The sequence below is a fragment of the Rhea americana genome, unplaced genomic scaffold (assembly GCF_003343005.1).
Source record: "Rhea americana isolate MKP2758 unplaced genomic scaffold, rheAme1 scaffold_115, whole genome shotgun sequence".
Lineage (NCBI taxonomy): Eukaryota > Metazoa > Chordata > Aves > Rheiformes > Rheidae > Rhea > Rhea americana.
The window spans coordinates 2,443,277-2,461,711 of record NW_028185206.1 but is presented as its reverse complement, the minus strand read 5'-3'; the positions used below and the strand labels follow the sequence as shown (position 1 = coordinate 2,461,711).

Genomic DNA, 18,435 nt, shown 5'->3' with positions numbered 1-18,435 from the left:
TTTTTTTTGCGTTCTCTCCTTTTTCCTCGTAATAAAAAGGAACGAAGAAATGTTCCCAACAGTGGTTTTATTATGAATTTCTGCTGTTGGTATTTGCAGTGCTCTATTAGGGACAAGTCCTGAGAGCTTGCTCTGTTAAGGCAGGTGCTGATAAAGGATGTCACTGCAGCAGTCCTGGCTTCCATAGACGTGCCCACCAGGATATTCTTGCAGACTATAACCTAATTAACACCTCCCCATGAGATTCTAATGCTCTGTTGTGTTATAGCAGGGCACAGATGCCTGCAGGATCATGTATGCTGTGGTATTGGAGCCAAAGACAAATCATAGTGCTACAGTGTGCTGAGGAGGAGCGCAGTGTGTGTGCTGGGGGTTGTATGGAATTTATATATGGAAGGATTGAGATAGTGCGTTGCTGTGGTACCCAACTGTACCAGAAATAGCTGCCTGAACCACAGACGTTATTCCTATGGGTTTGAGTGTGTGATTGTGTTGCCTGAAGCAACCTCGGACTATTTTTTCAGCCAAATGTATATATATATTTGCTGCATTATAGCCACCACAGCTCCTTTTTTGTGCCTTCTGTTACATGACCTTGTTTTCCAGTGCTTACAGCTTTGCCAAATATGAGTTGTGTTGGGGCTGTGATTTGCTAGCCAGTGCCTGCCTGGTGTTGAGCTATCAGAAGGTTTCAGTTAAACTGGGTCAACTCGTCCTGAGAATGAAGTTAGGGAAATATATACGCTGCTCTGTCAGCTGCCTGTTTTCCCAGGTAGCCTTCCCCATCCGTGCATCCCACACACCCAGCTTTAAGCCACAGGTAGGACTTTGTCGGCAGCTGCTTGCTTGCAGTGCACCGTGAAGCCACCGGAGGTCTCTGTGCTCTTTACAGAGCTGCAGGCTCTTCCTGAAGCCCGAGACTCCTGCAGCTCTTTGCAGCTGCCCCAAGTTGTAAAGTAATAGGAGAGTGGACACACACCAGAGAGCAATTTCAGGACCCAGTTCTATAGAGACTGGGGCAGGTGCAAGCTTTCAGCGTGTGAATACTGATGAGCATAAAGGRAATTTGCAAGGCAGGGGACATACGAGTAAAACTACAATGCAACAAAATGAAAAGCCAATCCTTTTCTCAGAAACTGTACTTCCAACTACACTAAACAAAAACTAAACCCAAAACTTCAGCATCCCTGCATATTGGTATGTCAGTGGCATAAAGGGGGTGTGGGAAAGCATGTGTGGGAGAAGTAGCAGTGATAATTTATGGGGGAACAGATTGAAAAGACTGACAGCTCTTTTTGATGCAGGACAGAAGCAGAGGGTGGGTGTGAAAGCAAAGAGTTTCACCTGGAAGTGAAAACAGACATTTGTTAGGAAAGAAGGATTAGGCTTCCCCAGGAACAGGTTGACAGACATCTGCTCCTAGATGCACTGCAGTGTTTCCTGCACTCTCTGGAAGGAACCCTAGCATAAATGGCACATAGACCCTAGATGGCGTGAGGTTTTAATGCGTAACATCGAAACCTAATCTTCTAATGAATAAGCAGGAGGATAACATCCTTCTCTGCTCTTAGGAAATCACTGGCTCTGGGAGGGGTCAGCTGTGGTATGTGAAGGCCAGTCACATGTCTTTGCAACTGAAAAAAGGAAAAAAAAGTGATTAGAGGCTTGTAGGCTGCAAGTTCCTAGGGGCTCCTTCGTGTCTGGATATTCGTTCCTGCTGTCCTATCAGCTGCTGGCCTTGGTTAAATGCAGTAAGTCCTAATGCAAACTGTGTGACACTGGATGTGATGGCTGTGGTAGGGACCTGTGGTTTTTTCTTAGAGCCAGAGGGAATACCAGCTAGATTGTGGGTTTTTGTGCTGGTCCTCTGCAGATCTTTGGTGCAGGACAGGTTGGCTTGTTTTTAAGAGTAATTCTTTCTCAGTAAAGCTTCTTTACCCTTCATGCCTGGAAAATAGTGTTCAGAGGAGGGGAGGCGGGGAAGCCCGAGTGAGATGTGTGTGCAGTTTACAGTCCTTCAGGAAGGATTTCAGGTCCTTCAGGAGGGATGTATTTTGGACTTTATAGTCATTTCTCTCTAAAATTCAGACTTCTGCAGCAGAGGTGTGCTTAATTTCACCATCAAGGGGTGTGAGAATTGAAGGAAGAAGGAAAGCACATACAATGTTTCAGCAGTGGCTGCAGTTCCTGGAAGTATGCCTGGTAGCCTCTCTGTGCGGAGTGGCATGGGGTCTCTGTGAAACACCCAGAGCCCAAAGATGCCAAAATTCTGGAGCTGTGGGACCTGAGAGAGGTTTGCTCAGGGTAACAAGATCAAATACAACRGCTGTACTTTGTCAGCAGGCCTGTCAACGTGCTGCCCTGTAGAGGCAGGCAAGGGTACACCTCTCTAGTGACTCCTGAATGGTGGGCTCTCTACTTTGGCACCCAGGCGTACTGTGGGAGGGGTACCTTTCTCTAGGGGTCTATCCTACCCAGGGAGCGTTTAAAGACTTCTTGCAAGGTGCTACCCAGGTACCAGGAGTTTGCAGGGCTTGAGCTAGCTGTAATTGTTCCTGCTAATCAAAGTAGGATGAACTGGTTCCAGTCCGGTATGTTAAACTCGCTTTTCCCATGGATGCCTTTGCTGTACAATGAGCAATAGAGAATCAGTATAAATGTCTAAGTAAAGCATGAACTTCTCTCCCTGCTGATTCCTTTCTTTCTTTTTTGCCTTCAGATAGTTTGTTTTAATCTTTTTTTTTCTGCATTCTTTACAGCAAACTTCCCTTCCCTCTTCCCCTGAGCACTATGGTCAGAACAAGAAAGCAAAAAAAAACAAACCAAACCAAAAAAAAAAAAAAAAAAAAACCCAAAAAACAAACTTGTGGCATTTCCTCTCCTGAGTCATCTTGAAAGGTGTGGTCCATATCAGTAGAACACAGCCAAAGATTATTAAAATCTGGAGGGAAAAGAAAAAAATTGTATTGCAGCTCTTAATCCTCAAATAYGTGAACTATTTGCCACCTACCATCATCTTCAAAGCACTGCTGAAGCTTTGCAAATTCTGCTAGTCATATCACTTAATAGTTAGGGCCTCTTAAAGTCTTACGGTAGTAGACTGTTGGCTGTTCTCTTTCTTCTGCATATGGGTGCAGTTCCAGTGCTTTTTTTGTTGGCACTCTGTTTATTCCTTCTTCCAGAYGTTAACTATGTTGATAGATAAAACCAATATAAACCTACTCCGAGTCTCCTCCTATTTTATCAGTGCTSTGCATGTCAGTCATAATTCTGGWTTTTCATTTGGCATTTTGGTATTTTTAGCCAAGCTAGTTTGCATTTGATTTTCAGTGTGAGTGTATGATGCAGTACTTGCATTATGTAGCCTTTACTTGCTAGTTTTATTACTTTGTCCAACAGCAGTCCCATGTGTCTGGTAGGACTTTTTTCCTCTTTTGAAAACTCACTATGTGACCTGGCTGACTTTTTTGCGTAGCATGAAGTCTGCCCAAGATCCCTCTGTTCCCAAGTGGCTATTTTTTGGCCTTCAGACATGGCTTACCTCACAGTGGACTCAGGGACCGAGGGCTCTCAGAAGATGACACATAAAGTCTTTCATCTGGAATGAAATTTGTGTGGTGGAAAGCATCCAAATTGCTCTTTAACACTTAGAGCAGACCAGCACTAGATCTGATTTCTTTCATCTCTTCATCTGGATATACCTGCAGCAGGGTAGTCAGGAGTAATTGCAGCTTTCTTTCAAGCTCGTGTCTTTTTGAGTGCATGGTTTTTACTTGCAAGCTAGTTCTGCTCTGGGAAATGAGCCTGTCACACCTCTTGCTGCTCCTGCCAGCTGACAGTGCCCTACAGAAGAGCTCTCTTGTAGTTGCATTTCTATGCCAATTTTCATTTGAAAATATTTGTTTGGAGAACTGAAGCAACTTCTCAAATCAATGCTGTGACAGCTACAGCAGTTGCAGTTTCAGCTATAATGAAATAAGCTCATGGATGTTACAAGGAACAAGTGATGCAACAGGATGGTAAAGAGGACTATTCACATTAAGGCTCAGAGTGAATAAAGGGAACAAAAATAACCCTGGATCTGTTGGACAGTGGGTAGTGGCGACTGTATTTCTTGAACATTTTCAAAAGTACAGAATCCATTTCTCAACCCTCTGTTTTCCCTTGAAGGGAAAAAAATTGCCTAGCACAAGGAATGGTAGTAGACTGTTGGCTGTTCTTTTTCTTCTGCATATGGGTGCGGTTCCAGTGCTTTTTTTTGTTGTTGGCACTCTGTTTATTCCTTCTTCCAGATGTTAACTATGTTGATAGATAAAACCAATTTAAACCTACTCTGAGTCTCCTCCCATCTCCTCCCAGAATAACAAGGAAGGTTATTCTGAGGAATATAGTGGGTAATTGTCACAGACAAATGAACATATCAAATGCGTCTGCTGGCAAAGAGGCCCTGGAGTGTACTTGCCTGCATGTAGGCTATCACATCTGTCAGATATTGAACCATGGTGAGTGGCACTGGTGTGTTAAATCCAAGTGAAGATGAAGTGGTTGAGTCTGAGGAGGAGGACACTTCTGTAGCTTCTCTGAAGTTAGCAGCTCTGGTAGTGGAGAATCTGCCCCTATGCCTCACAGCTTCATAGCTTAAGAAATGGAAGGCCACTCTGATCCCTGGTATTACTTGTGTGAGGGTATTCTCATTTTACCTATGCTCTCTGAACACACAGTCATGAGCTTGCTTTTGCTCTAGTTGGTAGACTGTTTGCCATGAAAGTTTGGTGAGGGTTTGTAAAACTGCTTCTAGTTCCTAGAGAAACTGTTTGTTTGTTTGTTTGTTTATTTTTTAGGGAAAAGGGTTACTGGCTCTTGGCCTCTTCAATTCTCAGCATCCTCAAAAATATAAGATAAACAAAATGAAAATCCAGGCGCTGACAGAAAAAAAAATGTGGAGCAACTGATCAGACCATTGCACAGAGTGCTTCAGTATAAAGCTGTCGGCAGCTCAACTTCTAAGCTGGCATGAGTTTTGGCACATCTCCATTAAAGTCAAAGCCATTTAGGTCAAGAAGCCTTCATTCACTGAAACTGGAGTGTGTACGCCAGCTAGGAATTCGTCCTGGTTACAGCTCACTGTCTCCTCTGTTAGCTGCATCTGGCTGTAAGTTGAGGCCCCTCTGCATCTGTGCTGGTTACATCTCTTCCTCCTCCTGGACAGAGAGAAGCAGGGTGTGAAGGCTGGGGGGAGTACAGCTCCAGATATGATGTGAAAGTGCTGGCAAAGAGGGTCAGTGCGCGTAGCGTTCAGACTACTTGCTAGCACAGCTGGGTGAGCTGTGGGAGTTTTTTGTTTTTCCGTTTATTGCTGAGCTCTGTTTTTTATTATTAACAGTCCTTTCTGAAAGGAGCAGTTCACTTCACTCTAGAGTTTTGACATAAAACTCYTGTGGAAAACTACTGGCACTGAAACCCTTCATCTACATGTCTGCATGAGAGCCTTAACTGAAGGACGTAAGCCCCATATTTTCACACATCTGCTTACCTCTGTGCCAGGGGGAGAAYTAAGCTGGACCAGCTGCCCCATTAACATGCGCTCACTGGGCTGGTCTCCAAACAGTTAAACTGAGCCCTAGCAAGGGGTCATGTATGACCTTGCTGTGGGCTTTCGAAGCTGGTCTAATGGAGGGATGTTGCTGCAGGGCACCAGGAGGAGCAAGGGGAAGGGCTTTGCTGCTTTCCAAGTTTTGCTCAGGCCCAGAGGAAGCTGCAGGAGCAGTGTGGGAAAATGTCATGCTGGTACAGGCGCCAGGGGTGCAGGGGGCTCTTGGCACCCGCTGTGCMTGACGGGCACTCTCAGGGAAAGTGACAGCCTGGCAGGTGGGCTGGAGGGAGAGCCCTTGCCTGCTTGAAACGCCTTGGGGCTGAGCACTTCTGACTGAGGTAATGGTATTTAATGCAATCTTTGGGACGGTTTTTTGCTCGTGTGGGGACACATGGGCCAGGTCTTGTGGGTGAGCACAGGGCTGTCTTGATGTGTACTGCAGCATGGTTTAGTCTGGTCTATGCATGAATGTATTTGACAAAAGTACTTGTAAAGGGAGACCTGAGAGCACAGACTACTATCCTTGGAAATGGCCTGATTTTCATTTTCTCTTCTTAGGGATGTTAACGTGGTGGCAGTCCATTTAGGATCTCTCACCCCTGCCACAGCAATGTGAGTAAGGATCCTAAGGCTGAAAGGAAATTAAACCTGAAGTATTTTTAGCAATACACTTGTATTTCAGGTGGCAGTGGGCCAGCATGTCTGTGCAATAAAGGACATGCTGTCTCTCAGAGGGATTGTAATCCAGTCCTTGCGTGCAGTGGGACTTGATGTCCTAGTGCTGAAATCATATAAAGCAGGATTTGGACTTGCTGGATTCAGGCCTACTAGAAATGGCATCTTCTGAACATTTTAGCTGTTAGCTCCCTACTTATGACCTGTGGGATTTCTTTTAATCAAAGAAATAGGAACATGATTGCAGGGAACAAGAGGTTATTTTAGTTAGYAGCAGCATGCATTTCAGTCCCTGAAGATGACTTTACACGTGTATTTTATTGATAACAAATGAGAGATTATAGTGTTGGAATTTTTTTTTCTTTGCTTCTCTCTTTGTGATGTGACAAGGTTGAACAGAAAGTCCTTTTTAGTGGATGCTTAGTGGGTGCTCAGAGTTGTACAAGCCTTCCTCCCTTCATGCACGCTCATGGATGCTGTGCTTGTGAGATGCCCACTGAACCGAGTTTCAGAGAAGTGCAGCTGTGTCAGCCCTCAAAGAGGATCTACTTCAAAGCATGTCTTTGAAGAGAACCCATACGTAAGACTTCAAAGCTGATTAAACCATTTGGAATAAAAATGTAGAGTGAGTCATCTGCCAGGAAAGGGGATTATTGTTGTTATTCTTCTCCCCCCTCCCCCCAGCCTCTTACAATTATATGTGGAAGAGCCCTGCAAACTGGAGTTAACTGGGAAGGTAATACATTGCCTGACATGGTTTTGTACTTACTCCTGGCCCTGCAGAACCCAGCACAGAGCTGCAGGAATGCAGCTCCAAGCTCATCTGTGCGGTTGGTCGTTTGTAGCAGGAACTGACTCATCATGTTTGAACACTGCTGGGATTTCTTCTTTTCCGCTGGCCTGGGTACTCAAGCTCAGCTTTTCTGCTGCTTTAACACAAAACTCTGCCCATGCCACTGGCTATGAATAATCAGTTCTGAAATGCGGGAGTATATTGCTGGCTAAGCATGAACTTCCCTCTGCAGCTTTGCAGGGAAGGGATTCATTTTCCTTGGGTGGGATTGTGCCCAGAGCTCTACTCCCCTGCAATCCAGGCTAGTTTCATGCCAGCCACATTCTTCTGTGTTTCTGATACTGCAAGGGGAGAACAACTGCTGAGGTGCTGTTGAGTTAAAAACAGCAAGTGCTGTTCACAGCCAGAGTTGGTGGTTATAGGTGAGGAAAGAGGTTTGCTTTGTTTTAAAACCAAGAAGGAAAATACATGCTTGGAATATTGAAAACAACAGGAACAGTTTAACATTGCAAAAAACTATATTGACCCTAGTTTGGTCCCTTGGCAGGCGCCATTCCTCTGCTGAAAAGAACATTTGTTCTGGCCCTAGTTCCCATGAGCCGGAACTCTCTGCCCTTCCTTATTTTTAATCATTACATGTTTTGCTGTGATAGACTTTGCTGGTAAATGCCTGACTTTGCTTGCCTAAAGCTCATATAAGAGGCATGCAGATCTGTCTGAGGAAAAATAGGAGTTATTAAACCCCTCTCCCTGTTCTTCCTCCTGCCTCCAAAAAGGACCTGAGGAGACCCCAGTGCTGTCTCACACAAGCCCTACTTGAAGCTGCCTGCTCCCAGGTGCACATGCTGCATACATGAGTCTTACTTGGGGAAGGACCTGTGTGCATCCTGAGGGGCACAAGTCAGAGGTGCTCTACTGTGGAGCATCGGTCAGGTAGCTGCTCCAACAATGGTGTGCTGGGATCTGCACTGTGTCTGAGCAGGAGCTGTTTTTCCATTGTACAAAATGTTTCTGTGCTTCTCTCCCTTGGTACACAGCTGAAGGGGCTCCCCTCTTCCTTCCCCCTAAAAAWTTTGTTTTAAAAAATAATTTGTGTCCCAAGGTTTAAGGCATGAGATATGCATGCTGAAGTTTCCAGTTGCAATGCGGTCAAGTGGGGAATTGAACTTGTGTGAGAAGAGATGCACCTTTATCCTTGTCACTTGATTATTGGTCTCACTCTGATTTTGATTGGAACTTACATCTGTTACCCAAATGTACATTGTTCTGGAGGATTTCAATTTTGACAACACTAGAAAAGAAGTTAATTTAGAAATTTCTTAAGCAGAGCAGGTGTTTTGTGTGCTGAGCATAGTATGGTCAAGATTCCTTGGTACTGGGACTTCAAGATCAGTGTTGATCTGGTAAATAATAAGATAAATGAAAATACAGTATAAAATATTTCAGACCCTTTCTAACTGTTACAGTATGTTTTGGGAAAACAGCAGCACAGATGTTACAACCTGTTTGTGTTTCATCCGTGAGTGTGGGAAGGGTGGTTGCTGCAGTTAAAGATACTGAATTTACCACAGCAACTGTTTGTTGAATTGCTGTGATTTGTGCTGGATATGGTGTTCTGGGGCTGCTGCATGTTCAGCTGTGAATCTGGGAATGCTTAGGCAGAAGAGGTAGGGAGGATGTATTTGAAGTCCATTGTTGAGGACAGAAATAAGGAGGTGTAAAGAGCTGATTTCTAGTAGGAACTCATACACTGTGTGACTGAAGGGTTAGAGGGTAGGTCTGTCCTTCAATAGCTTCTATTTTTGTCTCTTTCTCTGATGTTGGACATTAATGTAAGAATCTCTGGGTGAAAACCAGCAGCTGTTGCTATACAGGCAATTACTCAAAGTATTATTATAGTCCCTTTTGGGCTTGAATTCAGGATTAGGTGCAATAAAATCTCTTACATTTTCAGCCTGCTTCTGTCAGTGGTGGTTTCTCATTTTTATGTGGTAAGTGGGATAAGTAAAACTGGATGAGAAATCCATGTCCAGCCTATGTATTCTTGCTCTGCTTCTTGAAGCTGTTTCTTAGCTCTTTTTAGCTAGTAATGCTTCTGTAGGCTAGCCGTGTGTAGAAATTCTTGCATGCAGAAGACAAATCTATTTTCAGCCTTCGTAATTCCTAGCCCTTGAAGTGCTTCAAGCTGACTCAGATTAGCGGAGAGGCAAGTGTTAATATTCTGTTAAGCAGCTGGGGAAGCTGAGGCACAGAAGCAAAGTGATGCACTCCCTGAGGCTGGGAGGCAAGAATAGAGCCAGCCTTTCCTTGGCGCTCTCCTGTGTAACACCCATGGGACCCTGCCAAAATGAGCTGTCCAGAAGAGGCATTAATATGGCAGCTTGTACTAGCTATTCTGCATGTCTGAGAGTGTCTCTGTTTTCAATGAGATGGGCAACTCAGTCTCCCCAGTGAGGAAGAAGGATGGGAAGAGAAGTAGACATATTTTCCAAATTAACAACTGGCTCCACCACTGGCATTGATAATAGGGTTTTATTTTCTACAATTGCAGGACCCTGTTTGAAGATCAACAACTGATGGAGAGAGATGGCATCTACCTCACTAAGCAGAGCACACATGTCTTTGCCAACAGGTTGGCCAGCCTGATAAGGGGGCTTTAAACCAGGAAAGATGGAGGAAGGAAAGAATTTTAGAGACAGGGTAGTCAGCAAAATGCAGCTCAAGCTGAGATGCCTCCAGCAGGTTCATGCAGCCGGGGAAGTGAGCATGGGGGATTCTCTTTCACGCTGCCTGGGAAACCTGCATGCTCTGAAATGCCTGTACACCAATACATGCTGCATTGAGAATAAACAGGAAGAATTAGAGATCTGTGTGTGATCACAGGGCCATGATCTCATAGCAATTATAGAGGCATGGTAGGATAGCTTGCATGACTGGAATGCTGTCATGGATGGCTTTTTAGCCTTTAGTGCTTTTTAGGAAAGACTGGCCAGGAAGGCGAGGTGGAGGAGTTGCTTTTTATGTGAATGAGCAGCTGGAATGTGTCTAGCTCTGCTTAGTGGTGGATGAAGAGGGAGTTGAGAGCTTACGAGTAAGGATTAAAGGACAGGCTAAAATGGGTGACACTTGTGGAAGTTTACTACAGGCCACTTGATCAGAAAGAGGAAATCGATGAGGCTTTCTACAGACAGCTGGAAGTAGCCTCACAATCACTGGCCCTGGTTCTCATAGGGTMCTTCAACCACCCTGATATCTGCTGGAAGGACAACATAGCTAGGCACAAACAGTCCAGGAAGCTCCTGCAGAACATTGATGATAACTTTTTGACACAGATGGTGGAGGAGCCAACGAGGAGAGGTGTGCTGCTGCACCTTGTACTAAGCAACAAAAAAGGACTTGTTGGAGATGTGAAGGTTGGGGGCAGCCTTTTCTGCAGTGACTGGGAGATGGTGGAGTTCAGGATGCTGTGTTGGGTAAGCAAGGCAATAAGTAGGATAGCGACCCTGGACTTCAGAAGAGTGGACTGTGGCCTCTTCAGAGAACTACTTGGAGGAATCCCTCGAGTTAGGGCCCTAGGAGGAAGCAGGATCCAAGACACCTGATAAATATTCAAGCATCACTTCCTAGAAGCTCAAGAGTGGTGCATCTGTGTGAGTAAGAAGTCCAGCAAGGGGGCAGAAGATCTGCGTGGATGAGCAAGGAGCTCCTGGTAAAACTCAGAAGAAGAAAGTACACAGAATGTGGAAGAAAGGACAGGCCACTTGGGGGCAGTGTAAGAATGTTATCAGAGTATGCAGGGATGCGATGAGGAATGCTAAGGCCCATTTGGAATTAAATCTGGCAAGGGGTGTCAAGGACAACAAGAAGGGATTCTTCAAATACATCAGTAGCAAGAAGAAGACTAGGGAAAAAGTGGGCCCACTGCTGAATGCGTGGGCCCTGGTGACGAAGGATACAGGGAAGGCAGAGTTACTGAATGTTGCCTTTGCTGCAGTCTTTACTGCTAAGGCAGCCCTCAGGGATCCCAGATGCTGGAGACAAGGGAGAAAGTCTGGAGAAAGGAAGACTTTCCCTTGGTCAGGGAGGATCAGATTAGAGATCATTTACGCATATGACACCCACAAATCTGTGGAGCGCAATGGGATGTACTTGTGAGTGCAGAGGGAGCTGGTAGTTATTATTGCTAGGCCACTGTCCAACGTCTTTGAAAAGTCATACAGAACAGGAGTGGTACCTGAGGCCTGAAAGAAAGTCCATGTCACTCCAGCTTTCACAGAGGCCAAGAAGTAGGACCAGGAAACTACAAGCCAGTCAGCCTCACCTCTGTCTCTGGAAAGGTGGTGGAACAGCTCATCCTGGATGTCATCTCTAAGCATGTGGAGGAAAAGAAGGTGATCAGGAGTAGTCAATGTGTATTCAGCAAGGGGACATGATGCTTCATCAATCTGATAGCCTTCTATGGTGGATGACTGGCTGAGTAGTTGAGAGGAGAGCAGTGGATGTTGTCTAGCTTGACTTCTGCAAGGCTTTCAACACTGTCTCCCATAACACCCTTATAGGTAAGCTCAGAAAGTGTGRGATAGACAAGTGGACAGTGAGGTGGCTTGAGAACTGGCTGAAAGGCAGAGCTCAGAGGGTTGCCCTCAGAGTTGCAGAGTCTAGTTGGAGGCCTGCAGCTAGCAGTACGCCCCAGAGGTCAATGCTGCGTCTAGTCTTGTTCAACTTACTCATCAGTGAAGGAACAGAGTGCCTCCTCAGCAAGTTTGCTGATGATACCAAACTGGGAGGAGTGGCTGATACCGCTGAGGACTGTGCTGCCATTCAGAGAGACTGGGACAGGCTGGATAGTTGGGCAGGAAGAAACCTCATGAGGTTCAATAAAGGCAAGTACAGGGTCCTGCACCTAGGGAGGAATAACTCCATATACCAGTGCAGGCTGGGGGCTGACCTGCTGGAGAGCAGCTCTGCAGAGAAGGACCTGGGAGTGCTGGTGGATGACAAGTTGACCATGAGCCAGCAATGTGCCCTTGTGGCCAGGAAGGCCAGTGGTGTCCTGGGGCGCATTGGGAAGAATGTTGCCAGCAGGTCGAGGGAGGTGATCCTGCCCCTCTACGCAGCCCTGGGGAGGCCTCATCTCGAGTCCTGTGTCCAGTTCTGGGCTCCCCAGTGCAAGAGAGACATGGAGCTACTGGAGAGAGTCCAGCATAGGGCTACAAAGATGATCAGAGGGCTGGAGCACCTGCCCTCCGAGGAATGGCTGCTAGAGCTGGGCCTCTTCAGCTTGGGGAAGAGAAGACTGAGGAGGGATCTTATCGATGTGTACAAGTACCTGAAGGGAGGGTGTCAAGGGGACAGGGACAAACTCTTTTCAGTTGCCCCGTGTGACAGGACAAGAGGCAATGGGCAYAAACTGAAGCACAGGAAGTTCCGTCTGACCGTGAGGGGGAATTTCTTCCCTGTGAGAGTGACGGAGCCCTGGAACAGGTTGCCCAGAGAGGTTGTGGAGTCTCCTTCTGTGGAGATACTCAAAACCTGCCTGGATGYAACTCTGTCTAACATGCTCTAGATGACCCAGCTTGAGCACGGGGTTTGGACTRGATGATCTCCAAAGTTCCCTTCCAACCTCAACCATTTTCTGATTCTGTGATTCTTATGTGTGACCTTTTCCCTAAACAAGAAGCTTCGATTATAAACAGCCTGTTACTGATTTGGCCCCTTCCTGCACTAGTAGTAAATTACCTAACTGTCATAATAGTAACAGAAGCATTGTTTGAGTCCTGGGACTCTGCATCAGGATGAAGCTTTAAATCAAGAAAGCTGAAGATAGGAGGTAGCCCTGTCAGCTACTTTTTGAGGGAAGGAAAGGGTGCTCTCTTCCTCTTACTGGGTGTTCCCTTTTCAGGTCTGAACTGCTGCCCTGAGTGGCAAAATGTAAGTCAGGAGCTGCCATGCTGTTTATTTCCCTAAGTAGCAGATGCTGGCACTTCCTCTCCTAAACTGGTGATGGTTTGTGGTGATGCCAGCTCCTGTAGTTCACTGGTTCCTAGTAAAATGCAGATGTTCGTTGTCAGCTCTGGCCATCTTTCAAGGTTATAAATACTGCTATAATAAAGAGCAGTGATGAAATAAGGCTATGATTTATGAGTGAGGCTCTACAAGCTGGTAAAGCTTTTGAAGCTGTGTTGTTGCCTGGAAGGCTCTGTAGCTGTGTTAGCTTACCTGCTCTCCTTTAAGCCCATAAAATGTTATGGCTGAGAGTTTGAAACCTCTYGTGCCTGATCTAAAAATATACTGGCATTGCTTGGGGCATGTATCAGAGCTACAGGACTCTAGAATTTGTTTACTTTTTGAGTTTGATATAGTCTGAATATAGTGACCTGCTTAAGAGGATTTCRGACATCTGCCAGTGCTTTTGCAATGGATGAACGAGGCATTTCCCATACCAGTGGAGTCAGGAGGAGCTCTTTTTGTGTTTTTTTAGGGTGTCTGGTAGGCAGTGTTCTTAATGCTGTTGGGATTATATTTACAAAACTAATCCTATGGTAGAGCACTTTTATTATAGCACCTTACTATTTATACCAAAATAAATGCAAAATAAGATCCTCTACTACTTGTGAGGAGAAGTGTATGTCTGATTTACGAAGATATTTCATAAAATAACCCTTACCCCCCGTTTTGTATGATTAAGTTGATACTTTYCTTCAATGATATTGTTAACAGGGCAAGGAGGATGCAAACTGAACACAAGCCTTCTTCCCACTAGAGAACAGCACCTCCTTTTTTGTAAACCATGCATGGGCAGAGAGGTCATGGTAATGCGTTCAGTCATGGTAATGCGTTGCGGTGATTTGCATTGAAGGAGGCATGCAGAATAGTAAAAGTTTTTAATTTGAGCTCACATTATGTGAAAGTCCCATCTTTAAAGAGTTAATAAATGACTAGCAGACACTGCAGTAAATCACTAGAAAATTGTTACTAGAGTCTAGTGATTGGTTGTTCTAACCATGGCTTGTCAAGCTCAAAGTTTACAAAGGCTTATGAAACTGATATGTCGGGGGGTGGTGTTTAAAACTCATTCCACTCATATCTACTCCTGTCCTGACTTCTGCTGATCATTCATTAGCCCTATGTAAACTATACTTTAATGGAAAGAGTTTCTCTGTTTCATTTTCTTAAATATAAACGCTGTTGTGCACACACAGAACTATTTTTTTCAAGAATTTTCTTGACGATGTCAGATAAAAGCTTTACCAAAGGAAAAAAAAATTAGCTGTGTGCAGGGGAGTATTTGCAGAGGTACACTTTTTTAAGTGGCAGGATTTTGCTTCTTTGAGGGGAGAAGTAAAACAAGTACCCCTCAAGAAATTTCCTGTTGTAGTAGTAGGAGTCTATATATTCATGATTTATATAAAGTGTCCTGGGATTGCAATACTGCACATCTCAGCTTAAAGCAGCTGCAAGGCCAATCGTGGCAGCCAGAAGGGACCAGGAGAAAAGCTGGCCCCATGGTTTGCGTCTCCATCCAGCTCTCTAAGACAGGTTGCTTTCTTGGAGCCCTGCTTTCCTTGTAGTGCTTCCCAGCAGGATGCCCACAGCACGTGGGCCGCGTGGGTGCTGCTGAGACTTCTATGGAAGTTATTTTAGATTTGAGGAGTAGCAGTGTTTCCAGGACAACTGTGGAGGAGTGAGTAAGGGATTTTGCTTGGTCAGCTTGGAGCTGCTGCACATCCTGGTTTGCTTGCTGCATTTTCCTGTGAAAGGTTGAAAAGTGGTTTGTGGCTTCCCTCTTCCAGGCATCCCTTCAAGCTGTTCTCAAGGACTTTGGGTAGCTACCAYTGACAAGTAGCTGGGCTAAAAACAAGTAGTGCAGAAGTGAACAAGGAGTCCTTATTGTTAAGTGTAAATTATAGGCTGATAGTAGCAAACGGTTTTCTGTGACGTGAGACAAATTTGGGGCTTTCTCACTCTCGCCACTCTCAAAAGGTGAGTGTGGAGTGATGGACTGGAACCCAAATATGGGCCTCTGTATTCAACCCTTTGAGCTCAGATTGCTAAGTAAATATCTGTGTTCTACACAGTTCCTTCAGTTAGATAGAATTTGCTTCCTCATGTAATCTTGACTCTGTGTCATTAATTGCTTCCCAGTTTGAGAGTAATTAAGTCTTTCTCAAAACTRTATCTTTTTTTTTCCTACTCCTTTCCCTATTCCTACTATCCCATAGCAATGTTAGATTGCAGAATATGGTGTTAGAGTCTACTGCTGCCATGGGGAGCAATGAGCTTCAGGAGAAGGATGGTGCAGGAGCCCTTGGCTGTGATCTCAGCAATGGTGGCAGCAGCAATTTGGAAGCAGCCCGACGCCTGGCCAAACGCCTCTACCATCTGGACAGATTCAAACGCTCGGACGTGGCGAAGCATTTGGGTAAAAAGTATGTGTTGAAATGAGGCCTTACCATCTCATTCATAGCAGTTGTTCTGGAGAGTTCATTCTTGATCAACTAACTWTTTTATTATTATTATTATTACTATTTTTTAAAGCAATGAATTCAGCAAACTTGTGGCTGAAGAATACCTTAAGTTTTTTGATTTTACGGGCATGACGCTGGACTACTCACTGAGGTATGTGCCTTTTTGCAARCCTTACATTCTTGTTTTAGTAGCCGTGCTATTTCTTATGTTGTCTCTGTTGAAGCAGTTGCACAATGGGGTCTTATGAAGGAGAAAAGGAACATGTGAAGCACTCTGAGATGGACCTTCTCTCTCCTATTTGTCTTGGCATGTTGGCATACCCCATAACATCATTGGAGGGGATGGCGTTTCCTGGATGGGGAAATTTTGGGGTTGACCTACTTAGAGATTGGTTGTGTGCTTGACACAGTGGAGGAGAGGGGGGAAAATGACTAGTCACTTGGTGAACAGGGGAATAGTAATCTGGCAGGTGCAGCTGAAGAACAAAGCGTTGTTCGTGGCTAGACTGCAGAGGACTTGCAGCCTTTACGGCTTTGTAGAGTTTATTCCGCTCGGCGACCCCTTGTATAGAAGTGGCCAGGATTTCAAGCAGCTTAGCAGCCCCCCTCACCATGTCCCTCAGAGGTATCCAAATATATGCAGTACAGCAAAAACTTCCAGGTATGAAATGTTCTGAGTGTTTGGTAGGTGCTTATGTGGATGTTGGAAGACCCATCCCTTCAACATTCATACCCTTTTAACCCTGGAACTAGACCTAAACAGTGTTTGCTTTTTTTTGTCTTAGGGGTCAGAATACCAAACCTGACCAGCAGTGGCCTGTTAATATAGTTGCTAGTCTTCTGACAGTTAAATGGTGAAATTAAAAGACAGGATTTTAAAGTAGTTTTTAATTTTCTTACTCAGGTTGCTCTAGTGTGAGGGTTTTTWTTATTATTATTATTTATTTTATTTATTTTTTTTATTCTGCCTCTAATGATGTGAAACCAGGAAGAATGGCCCTTTCTAGTCCCTTTGCAAAGGTAGTTGTAGAGGGGTTGCTTCAGGAAGCCAAGGTGAACATCAGGCCCCATCAGCAAAGCAAAGCAGGGTTCTACTTGCTGAAGACAGTGGAAACACCTACTAAAGAGTAAATTCAGCATTTAAATGTTTTGGTGGAGCAAAGCCAGAGACCTGTATCCTGGTGTGGTGGCAGCCTCCACGGTGGGAAGTTTGCTCTTGTTTTGGGTGCTAGAAGCCATGAAGCATGATTCTAAATATACTTCATCTTTTATGTTGTGAAATCCAATACCTAATTACTTCATGGCACATATTTAGGATATCTCTTTTCCCTGTAGATCTCCTATTATTATTAATAGTCATGACCTTCTGTAAGATATACTCTAGCGGGGCACACAAGGGACTTGCTGAATTTTAATACGTTACCTCTTGTCAGCCAAGCTGCGATAGCAGCCGAATGTGCATCTTCAGCACAGGCTGAGGACAAAACACTGGCCTCAACCTCAGCTGCCCAAAATGTTTTGCCCAACATCTGCAGTGAGTAGCCTTCCTGCTACTGCTGATGTGCTGACGGGCCACAGTTTGTTAAACCACGGAAACATGTTTGCATGTCAGAGTCCTTGGCAACCGTTCAGACTCACATTGCCCCCAGACTGTGGGAAGCTGTTGTGTAGGATATATTACAGACAGTAATGAATCCTGAGCATGGATGGAGTCATTTCCAAATCTCCCTCGGTCTGGATCACCCTCCACTTTCACACATATGGTCTCACTCTGCTCATGCATCTCAAGTCCTCTGCATGGCTGTTAGAGGGCATACTGCACCCAAATGGCCCCTTTCAGAGCTTGTCCCAGTCCTGCCTGTGGGACAAGGAGCTCATCTGTGTGGCCCCAGCCAGAGACTGCTGCGGAGGGAGGACAGCCTGTCCTGTCTGCCCTACGGGCTTTCTTGCCACCTCCTGTGTAACTGTAAGATGAGAAGCCCTGAGAAGGCTCAGTTGTATCTACTTCTGAATTTGGTTATTTGCAATGCATTATATGTCATATTAAGTTATTACCCATCAGATCACACTGTGTGTGTGATATCATTGCAAGTGCAGTCTGTCTCTGACTTTGCATCAAAGAAATAAAATTAACGCTTATTCGTGCAGGTTAGATAACCTTGAATGTTCCTGTAATGTTTCCCAGGCTTCTTGAATCTACTGTCAGTTTAAATCTCTTGGGATACTCAAAAATTGTCTTTCAGGCATTCATTTTATATGGCTTCTTGCTTCAGACCTATAATGTTTGTGTTTTGGGGCTTTTTTATTAACATCCTGAGAAATAAATGTAGACTGGGACTTCTGAGGTCATCTCTTGGCTCCAGGATTTGGGGATTTCGAGAAGTACAGAAGTTCTTCATTAGGGCTGGCAATGAGGCTGGTTTTACTAGCAGAAAGAATAAGGGGATGGTTAAGAGACTATGTCTAAGTTGTCTAGGTGTGCACCAACCCCACACCCTAGAGATTGTGAGTGGAGATCCAAGAAGGCCAGGTTGCTTTGCTGTTACTGGAGTACAGTGGGAGAAGTTGCAATTCTTCTGCTTCCTTCCCCAGATGCTTCCCGCAGATCAGGTAGTGATCCTACCCCTCTGCAAGGCCATTAAGTCCAGAACATCTGCAAAGCAACTGGTGTGCTGATGATGCTCCTCCCTAAAGATATTCAACATGCAGGCCAGAGTCAGAGTCTGCCCTGCACCTACCTGACTTCAGTTCCTGGAATAGTTCCTTTACTTTCAGTGGGAATATTAATAGGTATAAAGTTAAACCATACAGGCCTCATGGACTATTAGAAGAGGACAGAGAACACCCTGAATGAGCATCATCAATAAACACCACCTGTTCCAATTCCTTCCTCTCCCCTCCCCCAA

At 45.0% G+C, this 18,435-nt stretch overlaps 1 protein-coding gene across 6 annotated transcripts in view; it reads left to right on the top strand.

Moving 5' to 3' along the window:
- Nucleotides 1-18,435, top strand: part of PSD3 (pleckstrin and Sec7 domain containing 3) — a 119,550-nt gene that overhangs the window by 32,498 nt on the left and 68,617 nt on the right. For 5 of the 6 annotated variants that reach the window (XM_085317738.1, XM_085317724.1, XM_085317718.1 and 2 more), the window contains 2 exons: nt 15,284-15,490; nt 15,600-15,680. The exons of the other annotated variant lie outside the window; for it this stretch is intronic. In XM_085317738.1, coding sequence (XP_085173864.1) covers nt 15,284-15,490; nt 15,600-15,680 — 288 coding nt within the window. The remainder of the gene's footprint in view (nt 1-15,283; nt 15,491-15,599; nt 15,681-18,435) is intronic. 6 annotated transcript variants of the gene reach the window in all.